This window comes from Pristiophorus japonicus, unplaced genomic scaffold, assembly GCF_044704955.1.
Source record: "Pristiophorus japonicus isolate sPriJap1 unplaced genomic scaffold, sPriJap1.hap1 HAP1_SCAFFOLD_682, whole genome shotgun sequence".
In the NCBI taxonomy this organism is placed as follows: domain Eukaryota; kingdom Metazoa; phylum Chordata; class Chondrichthyes; family Pristiophoridae; genus Pristiophorus; species Pristiophorus japonicus.
The window spans coordinates 157,112-169,234 of NW_027254595.1; the positions used below are offsets into that span (position 1 = coordinate 157,112).

Genomic DNA, 12,123 nt, shown 5'->3' on the forward strand with positions numbered 1-12,123 from the left:
GGGTATCTGTTATTCTATATATAAACACCCCCCCGAACCCCTCGATTAGATTCCAGCCTGTAACTAACTCCCGGGTATCTGTTATTCTATATATAAACCCCCCGAACCCCTCGATTAGATTCCAGCCAGTAACTCACTCCCGGGTGTCTGTTATTCTATATATAAACACCCCGAACCCCTCGAATAGATTCCAGTCTGTAACTCACTCCCGGGTATCTGTTATTCTATATATAAACCCCCCCGAAGCCCACGATTAGATTCCAGCCTGTAACTCACTCCCGGGTATCTGTTATTCTATATATAAACCCCCCCGAAGCCCACGATTAGATTCCAGCCTGTAACTCACTCCCGGGTATCTGTTATTCTATATATAAACTCCCTGAACCCCTCGATTAGATTCCAGTCTGTAACTCACTCCCGGGTATCTGTTATTCTATATATAAACCCCCCCGAACCCCTCGATTAGATTCCAGTCTGTAACTCACTCCCGGGTATCTGTTATTCTATATATAAACCCCCCCGAACCCCTCGATTAGATTCCAGTCTGTAACTCACTCCCGGGTATCTGTTATTCTATATATAAACCCCCCCAAACCCCTCGATTAGATTCCAGTCTGTAACTCACTCCCGGGTATCTGTTATTCTATATATAAACCCCCCCGAACCCCCCGATTAGATTCCAGTCTGTAACTCACTCCCGGGTATCTGTTATTCTATATATAAACCCCCCCGAACCCCTCGATTAGATTCCAGTCTGTAACTTACTCCCGGGTATCTGTTATTCTATATATAAACCCCCCCAAACCCCTCGATTAGATTCCAGCCTGTAACTCACTCCCGGGTATCTGTTATTCTATATATAAACCCCCCCAAACCCCTCGATTAGATTCCAGCCTGTAACTCACTCCCGGGTATCTGTTATTCTATATATAAACACCCCGAACCCCTCGATTAGATTCCAGCCTGTAACTCACTGCCGGGTATCTGTTATTCTATATATAAACCCCTCGATTAGATTCCAGCCTGTAACTCACTCCCGGGTATCTGTTATTCTATATATAAACACCCCCCCGAACCCCTCGATTAGATTCCAGCCTGTAACCCACGGGCTGTCCTCCTTACCCATAAGTGTAGCCCTCTGGGAGAGGGTAAGGGATCTGTGTGCGGGGCAGCAGGATGTACGTGCGGAGGATATGCAGGACGCTCAGGCAGCTGATGAACAGGAATATCGTCCGCAGTTGGAGGCCTGCCTCATACAACACCTGCGGGGAGACAGAGGCCGGAATAAAACACGCGTCAGCCATGACCAGCGGGCATCTCTCTGACCCCGACTCCACTCCCTCCCCACTCCCTCGCTCCCACTCCCGTAAACTCCCCCATCCTTCCGCGCACCCCTCCCCTCGCTCTCACCTCCCCTCTCCCTCGTCCTGTGAACTCCCCTCGTGCCACTCCGCAGCCCTCCCCTCGCTCTCTCCTCCCTCCCCCGCTGCTCCGCTTCACTCATAGTTCGTTGGATATATTCAAAAGGGAGTTAGAGGTGGCCCTTGTGTCTCAAGGGATCAAGGGGGTCTGGAGAGAGAGCAGGAATGGGGTACTGAAATTGCACGACCAGCCACGATCACATTGAATGGTGGTGAAGGCTCGAAGATTGGTGTGCAAAATTAAAGCGCATGGTATTGGGGGTAATGTCCTGACGGGGATAGAGAACTGGTTGGCAGACAGGAAGCAGAGAGTCGGGATAAACGGGTCCTTTTCAGAATGGCAGGCAGTGACTAGTGGAGTGCCGCAGGGTTCAGTGCTGGGACCCCAGCTCTTTACAATATACATTAATGATTTGGATGAAGGAATTGAGTGTAATATCTCCAAGTTTGCAGATGACACTAAGCTGGGTGGCGGTGTGAGCTGTGAGGGGGATGCTAAGAGGCTGCAGGATGACTTGGACAGGTTAGGCGAGTGGGCAAATGCATGGCAGATGCAGTATAATGTGGATAAATGTGAGGTTATCCACTTTGGGGGCAAAAACAGGAAGGCAGAATATTATCTGAATGGCGGCAGATTAGGAAAAGGGGAGGTGCAACGAGACCTGGGTGTCATGGTACACCAGTCATTGAAAGTTGGCATGCAGGTACAGCAGGCGGTGAAGAAGGCAAATGGTATGTTGGCCTTCATAGCGAGAGGATTTGAGTATAGGAGCAGGGAGGTCTTACTGCAGTTGTACAGGGCCTTGGTGAGGCCACACCTGGAATATTGTGTTCAGTTTTGGTCTCCTAATCTGAGGAAGGACGTTCTTGCTATTGAGGGAGTGCAGCGAAGGTTCACCAGACTGATTCGCGGGATGGCAGGACTGACATATGAGGAGAGACTGGATCAACTGGGCCTTTATTCACTGGAGTTTAGAAGGATGAGAGGGGATCTCATAGAAACATATAAAATTCTGACGGGTTTAGACAGGTTAGATGCGGTTAGAATGTTCCTGATGTTGGGGAAGTCCAGAACCAGGGGACACAGTCTAAGGATAAGGGGTGAGCCATTTAGGACTGAGATGAGGAGAAACTTCTTCACTCAGAGAGTTGTTAACCTGTGGAATTCCCTGCCGCAGAGAGTTGTTGATGCCAGTTCATTGGATATATTCAAGTGGGAGTTAGATATGGCCCTTACGGCTAAAGGGATCGAGGGGTATGGAGAGAAAGCAGGAAAGTGGTACTGAGGTGAATGATCAGCCATGATCTTATTGAATGGTGGTGCAGGCTCGAAGGGCCGAATGGCCTACTCCTGCACCTATTTTCTATGTTTCTATGTTTCAATCCCGCAAACTGTCCCAATCCCACCCCAGCACCCCTCCCCTCGATCTCCCCTCCCCCTCCCCCTCATAGCACCCCCATCCCGCATACTCCCCCGAGCCCCAACCCCTCTCCCGCAACCCTCCCCCTCTCCCTTTCACCCTCGAACTCTCCCCGCGCACCTCCCCCCCCCGGCAGCCCTCAAGCTGCAAACCCCCCCCCCCCCCCATTTCCATCCCCACCCCACCACTCCATCCCTCTCTCCAACTCCTGTCTGAGGCTGAAGCAGACTGTTCGTTAACTCGGTGTCATATTTGACCCTGACCTGAGCTTCCGACCACATATCCACAGCATAACGAAGACCCGCCTATTTCCCCCTCCGTCACATCGCCCGTCTCCGCCCCCTGCCTCAGCTCATCCGCTGCTGAAGCCCTCATCCATGCCTTTGTTACCTCCAGACTTGACTATTCCAACGCACTCCTGGCCGGCCTCCCACATTCTACCCGACGTAAACTAGAGGTGATCCAAAACTCGGCTGTCCCCGTGTCCTAACTCGCACCGAGTCCCGCTCACACATCACCCCCTGTGCTCGCTGTCCGGTGTCCTAACTCGCACCGAGTCCCACTCATCCATCACCCACTGTGCTCACTGCCCCGTGTCCAAACTCGCACCGAGTCCCGCTCACACATCACCCCCTGTGCTCGCTGCCCCGTGTCCTAACTCGCACCGAGTCTCGCTCACCCATCACCCCCTGTGCTCACTGCCCCGTGTCCTAACTTGCACCGAGTCCCACTCACCCATCACCCACTGTGCTCGCTGCCCCGTGTCCTAACTCGCACCGAGTCCCGCTCACCCATCACCCGCTATGCTCACTGCCCCCGTGTCCTAACTCGCACCGAGTCCCACTCACCCATCACCCACTGTGCTCGCTGCCCCGTGTCCTAACTCGCACCGAGTCCCGCTCACCCATCACCCCCTGTGCTCACTGACCCCGTGTCCTAACTCGCACCGAGTCCCACTCACCCATCACCCCCAGTGCTCGCTGCCCCGTGTCCTAACTCGCACCGAGTCCCGCTCACCCATCACCCGCTGTGCTCACCGCCCCCGTGTCCTAACTCGCACCGAGTCCCGCTCACCCATCACCCCCTGTGCTCACTGACCCCGTGTCCTAACTCGCACCGAGTCCCACTCACCCATCACCCCTTGTGCTCACTGACCCCGTGTCCTAACTCGCACCGAGTCCCACTCACCCATCACCCCCTGTGCTCACTGCCCCGTGTCCTAACTCACACCCAGTCCCGCTCACCCATCACCCCCTGTGCTCACTGACCTACATTGGCTCCCGGTTAAGCAACTCCTTGATTTCAAAATTCTCATCCTTGTTTACAAATCACACCATGGCCCTCGCCCCTCCCTATCTCTGTAATCTCCTCCAGCCCCTACACCCCTCCCTATCTCTGTAACCTTTTCCAGTCCCTACACCCTCCCGATCTCTGTAACCTCCTCCAGCCCCTACACCTCTCCCTTTCTCTGTAACCTCCTCCAGCCCCTCCACCCCTCCCTATCTCTGTAACCTCCTCCAGCCCCTACACCCTCCCGATCTCTGTAACCTCCTCCAGCCCCTACACCCCTCCCTATCTCTGTAACCTCCTCCAACCCCTGCACCCCTCCCTATCTCTGTAACCTCCTCCAGCCCCTGCATCCCTCCCTATCTCTGTAACCTCCTCCAGCCCCTACACCCCTCCCTATCTCTGTAACCTTCTCCAGCCCCTACACCCCTCCCTATCTCTGTAACCTCCTCCAGCCCCTACACTCCTCCCTATCTCTGTAATCTCCTCCAGCCCCACAACCCTCCGAGATGTCTGCACTCCTCAAATTCTGCCCTCCTGACCATCCCTGATTATAATCGCTCCACCATCGGTGGCCGGGCCTTCTGTTGCCTGGGCCCCAAGCTCTGGAACTCCCTCCCTGAACCTCTCCGCCTCTCTACCTCTCTCTCCTCCTTCAAGACGCTCCTTAAAACCAACCTCTTTGACCCAGCTTTTGGTCACCTGCCCTAATTTCTACTTACGTGGCTCTGTGTCAAATTCTTATCGCGTAATACTCCTGTGAATCGCCTTGGGAGGTTTCACTATGTTAAAGGCGCTTTTTAAATACAAATTGTTGTGGTTGCAAACTCCCCGATCTCTCCCCTTGCACCCTCTATCTCTCCCCACCCGCTCTCTCTCCACCACCCCCCACCCCCCGACCCCCAGTACCTTTCTCCTCTCTCCCCACCCCCTCTCCCTCTCTATTCCCGCCCCCATCGCTCTCTCTCTCTCTCTCTCATTTCCCCCCCGCCTCTCGCTCTCTTCTCCCTCCCCCCAAGCCACAACCAACTCCTCTCCCCAGGCGCTGACCCCTCCCTCCCTCCCTCTCTCCCCTACCCCCCAGGTATGAACCCACACGATCACCCCCCCCACCCCCACCCCCGGCTCCCAGGATCAGTGGAGAGGACACTGAGAAGTGCAGAGGAACCGAGGGACCTTGGAGTGCAGGTCCACAGATCCCTGAAGGTAGCAGGCCAGGTGGATAAGGTGGTTAAGAAGGCATACGGAATTAAACATAGAAACATAGAAACATAGAAAATAGGTGCAGGAGTAGGCCATTCGGCCCTTCTAGCCTGCACCGCCATTCAATGAGTTCATGGCTGAACATTCAACTTCAGTACCCCATTCCTGCTTTCTCGCCATACCCCTTGATCTCCCTAGCAGTAAGGACTACATCTAACTCCTTTTTGAATATATTTAGTGAATTGGCCTCAACAACCTTCTGTGGTAGAGAATTCCACAGGTTCACCACTCTCTGGGTGAAGAAGTTCCTCCGCATCTCGGTCCTAAATGGCTTACCCCTTATCCTTAGACTGTGACCTCTGGTTCTGGACTTCCCCAACATTGGGAACATTCTTCCTGCATCTAACCTGTCTGAACCCATCAGAATTGTAAACGTTTCTATGAGGTCCCCTCTCATTCTTCTGAACTCCAGTGAATACAAGCCCAGTTGATCCAGTCTTTCTTGATAGGTCAGTCCCGCCATCCCGGGAATCAGTCTGGTGAACCTTCGCTGCACTCCCTCAATAGCAAGAATGTCCTTCCTCAGGTTAGGAGACCAAAACTGTACACAATACTCCAGGTGTGGCCTCACCAAGGCCCTGTACAACTGTAGCAACACCTCCCTGCCCCTGTACTCAAATCCCCGAGCTATGAAGGCCAACATGCCATTTGCTTTCTTAACCGCCTGCTGTACCTGCTTGCCTTTATTAGTCGAGGCATAGAATACAAGAGCAGGGAGGTTATGCTTGAACTGTATACAACACTGGTTAGGCCACAGCTGGAGTACTGCGCGCAGTTCTGGTCACCACATTACAGGAAGGATGTGATTGCACTGGAGAGGGTGCAGAGGAGATTTACCAGGATGTTGCCGGGACTGGAAAACTTTAGCCATGAGGAAAGATTGGATAGGCTGGGGTTGTTTTCCTGGGAACAGAGGAGGCTGAGGGGAGATTTAATTGAGGTGTATAAAATTATGAGGGGCCTGGATAGAGTGGATAGGAAGGACCTATTTCCCCTGAGCAGAGGGGGTCAATAACCAGGGGGCACAGATTTAAAGTAATTGGGGGGAGGTTTAGAGGGGATTTGAGGGGAAATATCTTCACCCAGAGGGTGGTGGGGGTCTGGAACTCACGGCCTGAAAGGGTGGTAGAGGCAGAAACCCTCACCACATTTAAAAAGTACTTGGATGTGCACTTGAAGTGTCGTAACCTACAGGGCTACGGACCGAGAGCTGGAAAGTGGGATTAGGCTGGGTAACTCTTGGTCGGCCGGTGCGGACACGATGGGCCGAATGGCCTCCTCCCGTGCTGTAAATGTTTATGGGTTCACACCAATCTCTAACCTCTATGACCAGGGTCAAATCTGCCCCAGACAGAGGGGAAAGGGGAGAGGAGTGGTGGGGGGGGGGGGCTGCGAAAGGCTTTCCTCCTCTCTGATCGCTTGACACTGGGTGGGGTCGCTAGGTCAGGCTCCGACCTTTAACCCTCTGACACGCTCTTCTAGCCGAGCAACGAGTAAGTTCGACCCTCAGCCCGCTCTTTGTAAATTAGTTCGTTGCTGTAATGTGCGCACCAGTAGGAACGCTGACGGGTTTGCAGAGCTGTCGTTCCATATATTTTAGAACATAAGAAATAGGAGCAGGAGTAGGCCATACGGCCCCTCGAGCCTGCTCCGCCATTTAATACGATCATGGCTGATCCGATCATGGACTCAGCTCCACTTCCCTGCCCGCTCCCCTTATCGGTTAAGAAACTGTCTATCTCTGTCTTAAATATATTCAATGAACCAGCTTCCACAGCTCTCTGAGGCAGCGAATTCCACAGATTTACAACCCTCTGAGAGAAGAAATTCCTCCTCATCTCAGTTTTAAATGGGCGGCCCCTTATTCTAAGACCATGCCCCCTAGTTCTAGTCTCCCCCATCAGTGGAAACATCCTCTCTGCATCCAACTTGTCGAGCCCCCCTCATAATCTGATACGTTTCGATAAGATCACCTCTCATTCTTCTGAATTCCAATGAGTAGAGGCCCAACCTCCTCAACCTTTCCTCATAAGTCAACCCCCTCATCTCCGGAATCAACCGAGTGAACCTCCTCTGAACTACCTCCAAAGCAAGTATACAACCCTCCCTATCTCTGTAACCTCCTCCAGCTCCTAAACCCCTCCCTATCTCTGTAACCTCCTCCAGCTCCTACAACCCTCCCTATCTCTGTAACCTCCTCCAGCTCCTAAACCCCTCCCTATCTCTGTAACCTCCTCCAGCTCCTACAACCCTCCCTATCTCTGTAACCTCCTTCAGCCTCTACAACTCTCCCGATCTCTGTAACCTCCTCCAGCTCCTACAACCCTCCCTATCTCTAACCTCCCCCAGCTCTACAACCCTCCCTATCTCTAACCTCCTCCAGCCCTACAACCCTTCCTATCTCTGTAACCTCCTCCAGCCCAACAACCCTCCCTATCTCTGTAACCTCCTCCAGCCCCTACACTCCTCCCTATCTCTGTAACCTCTTCCAGCCCCTACACCCCTCCCTATCTCTGTAACCTCCTCCAGCCTCTACAACTCTCGCTATCTCTGTAACCTCCTCCAGCTCCTACACCCCTCCCTATCTCTAACCTCCTCCAGCCCCTACATCCTCCCTATCTCTGTAACACCCTCCAGCCTCTACACCCTCCCTATCTCTGTAACCTCCTCCAGCTCCTACACCCTCCCTATCTCTGTAACCTCCTCCAGCTCCTACACCCCTCCCTATCTCTGTAACCTCCTCCAGCTCCTACACCCCTCCCTATCTCTGTAACCTCCTCCAGCCCCTACTACCCTCCGAGATCTCCGCGCTCCTCCAATTCTGGCCTCTTGTCCATCCCCCGATTTCCATCGCTCCACCATCGGTGTCCGTGCCTTCAGCTGGAAGCTCTGTACTTCCCCTCCCGAAACCTCCCCAACTCTCTTCCCTTAAGACGCTCCTTGAAACCGATCTGTCGGTCAGCTCGCCTAATATCTCCTTGTGTGGCTTGGCCAATTCTAGCTGATTTACAGAGGTAGTCGGTGTATCAGGGGCCGCTTTAAATGGGGGTCCCTCTGTGTAAATGAGGTCCCTAATGGAGGGACTCTCTCTAAGCCGGGTCCCTGACGGGGAGAAACTCCCTCTTTAGGGTCTCAATTTTTCTCAAGCATTTTTTTGCCGTACTTGAAGAGCGATACCTCTCTACTTTTTGTAGGCCTAACTACGTCAAAAAAAAAACGTGGTAAGTTTCCCCATTTTGCCGTGGCCTAACCCGAGGGGGGCGGAGCTTTGATCTGCGCCAAAAAGATCGGGCTGCCGTGGTAACCAGGGACACAATGAGAGCTGCCGTTACAAAGTGAAGCCTTACGTTAAAAGGATTGAAAAACACATAGAAAATAGGTGCAGGAGTAGGCCATTCGGCCCTTCGAGCCTGCACCGCCATTCAATGAGCCCTAAGTGCCACATCTAACTCCCCCTTGAATATATCCAATGAACATAACAGCAACTTACCTGCAACCCTGCCCGAAGGGCTTGCCGGTCTGGTCTCATTGGCCCATTCTCTCTCTCTCTCTCATAAGACCATAAGTAGGCCATAGGGACCCTCGAGCCTGCTCCGCCATTTAATACGATCATGGACTGATCCGATCATGGACTCAGCTCCACTTCCCTGCCCGCTCCCCTTATCCCCTTATCGGTTAAGAAACAGTCTATCTCTGTCTTAAATTTATTCAATGACCCAGCCTCCACAGCTCTCTGAGGCAGAGAATTCCACAGATTTACAACCCTCTGAGAGAAGAAATTCCTCCTCATCTCAGTTTTAAATGGGCAGCCCCCTTATTCTAAGACCATGCCCCCGAGTTCTAGTCTCCCCCCATCAGTGGAAACATCCTCTCTGCATCCACCTTGTCGAGCCCCCCTCATAATCTGATACGTTTCCATAAGATCGCCTCTCATTCTTCTGAACTCCAATGAGTAGAGGCCCAACCTCCTCAACCTTTCCTCATAAGTCAACTCCCCTCATCCCCGGAATCAACCGAGTGAACCTTCTCTGAACTGCCTCCAAAGCAAGTATATCCTTTCGTAAATATGGAAACCAAAACTGCACGGAGTACTCCAGGTGTGGCCTCACCAATACCCTGTATAACTGTAGCAAGACTTCCCTGCTTTTATACTCCATCCCCTTCACAATAAAGGCCAAGGTACCATTGGCCTTCCTGATCACTTGCTGTACCTGGGGATCGGGCGGGAAAGTGGATTTGAGGTCAAAGATCAGCCGTGATCTCATTGAATGGCGGAGCAGGCTCGAGGGACAGTGTGGCCCACTCCTGCTCCTAATACGGACGCATCTCTCACCTTGACCAGCAGAAAGACGACAGAAGAGGAATCGAAGGCTCCGTTGTACAGCGTGATAATTGTGGACCGCTTATTCCCAAAGAGGTTGGCGACCTGGGGAATCAGAGGTGACAAAAACAGTCAGCGTCGCTCTGTGTGCGTGTAAGCGCTTGAAGCCAGACCTTTTACTAGGAGATCGTTTATTTTTCCTGTCTCATTACACAGGACCAGATCGAAGATAGCTTGCTCCCTTGTAGGTTCTGTAACATACTGTTCTAAGAAACAATCCTGTATGCATTCTATGAATTCCTCCTCCAGGCTACCCCGTGCGATTTGATTTGACCAATCGATATGTCGGTTAAAATCCCCCATGATTACTGCTGTTCCTTTTTCACATGCCTCCATTATTCCCTTGATTATTGCCCGCCCCACCGTGGAGTTATTATTTGGGGGCCTATAAACTACGCCCACCAGTGACTTTTTCCCCTTACTATCTCTAATCTCCACCCACAATGATTCAACATTTTGTTCATTAGAGCCAATATCGTCTCTCACAACTGCCCTGATATCATCCTTTATTAACAGAGCTACCCCACCTCCTTTCCCTTCTTGTCTATCTTTCCGAATTGTCAGATACCCCTGTATGTTTAATTCCCAGTCTTGGCCACCCTGCAACCATGTTTCTGTAATGGCCACCAAATCATACCCATTTGTAATGATTTGTGCCGTCAACTCATTTACTTTATTTCGAATGCTGCGTACGTTTAGGTAAAGTGTTTTAATACTAGTTTTTAAACCATGATTTTTAGTTTTGACCCCTCCTGCAGCCCCTTTATATTCAGTGGCCCTTTTTGTTCTTTGCCTTGAGTTTCTCTGCCCTCCACTTTTACTCATCTCCTTTCTGTCTTTTCCTTTTGTCTCCTTTTTATTTTCCTCTGTCTCCCTGCATTGGTTCCCATCCCCCTGCCATATTAGTTTAACTCCTCCCCAACAGCACTAGCAAACACTCCCCCTAGGACATTGGTTCTGGTCCTGCCCAGGTGCAGACCGTCCGGTTTGTACTGGTCCCACCTCCCCCAGAACCGGTTCCAATGCCCCAGGAATTTGAATCCCTCCCTGTTGCACCACTCCTCAAGCCACATATTCATCTGAGCTATCCTGCGATTCCTACTCTGACGATCACGTGGCACTGGTAGCAATCCCGAGATTACTACTTTTGAGGTCCTACTTTTTAATTTAGCTCCTAGCTCCTTAAATTCATCTCGAGGGACCTCATCCCTTTTTTTTACCTATATCGTTGGTACCAATGTGCACCACAACAACTGGCTGTTCTCCCACCCTTTTCAGAATGTCCTGCACCCGCTCCGAGACATCCTTGACCCTTGCACCAGGGAGGCAACATACCATCCTGGAGTCTCGGTTGCGGCCGCAGAAACGCCTATCTATTCCCCTCACCATTGAATCCCCAATCACTATTGCTCTCCCACTCTTTTTCCTGCCCTCCTGTGCAGCAGAGCCAGCCACGGTGCCATGAACTTGGCTGCTGCTGCCCTCCCCTGATGAGTCATCCCCCTCAACAGTACCCAAAGCGGTGTATCTGTTTTGCAGGGGGATGACCACAGGGGACCCTTGCACTACCTTCCTTGCACTGCTCTTCCTGCTGGTCTTCCATTCCCTATCTGGCTGTGGACCCTTCTCCTGCGGTAAGACCAACTCAGTACACGTGCTACTCACGTAATTCTCAGCATCGTGGATGCACCAGAGTGAATCCACCCTCAGCTCCAACCTCGCAACGCGGACCGTCAGGAGCTGGAGGCGGATACACTTCCCGCACATGTAGCCGTGAGGGACACTGGTTACCTGCATGTTTGTTATGAGGAACACGATTCCACCCACTGCGATCAGGGCGATTGCGGGAAACAGCAGTCCTTCGATATCTGCAACAGAGGGATTCAGTGAGTTGGGAAAGAATTAACTCTCATTATATCAACGCCTTAATACAGTGGAGCACTCCCTCATTACCCGCCCGACTCCCCCACCCTCCGACAGTGCGGCACTCCCTCAGTACTGCCCCTCCGACAGTGCGGCGCTCCCTCAGTACCGCCCCTCCGACAGTGCAGCACTCCCTCAGTACTGCCCCTCCGACAGTGCGGCACTCCCTCAGTACTGCCCCTCCGACAGTGCGACGCTCCCTCAGTACTGCCCCTCCGACAGTGCGGGGCTCCCTCAGTACTGCCCCTCCGACAGTGCGGCGCTCCCTCAGTACTGCCCCTCCGACGGTGCGGCACTCCCTCAGTACTGCCCCTCCGACAGTGCGGCGCTCCCTCAGTACTGCCCCTCCGACAGTGCGGCGCTCCCTCAGTACTGCCCCTCCAACAGTGCGGCGCTCCCTCAGTACTGCCCCTCCGACAGTGCGGCG

The 12,123-nt window shown here is 52.7% G+C and overlaps 1 protein-coding gene across 1 annotated transcript in view; it reads right to left on the reverse strand.

The window, feature by feature from the left end:
• Positions 1-12,123, reverse strand: part of LOC139256033 (equilibrative nucleobase transporter 1-like) — a gene marked incomplete at its 5' end in the record, with an annotated part of 168,999 nt that overhangs the window by 148,438 nt on the left and 8,438 nt on the right. The window contains 3 exons of the mRNA XM_070874114.1: positions 1,123-1,262; positions 9,726-9,818; positions 11,565-11,641. Coding sequence (XP_070730215.1) covers positions 1,123-1,262; positions 9,726-9,818; positions 11,565-11,641 — 310 coding nt within the window. The remainder of the gene's footprint in view (positions 1-1,122; positions 1,263-9,725; positions 9,819-11,564; positions 11,642-12,123) is intronic.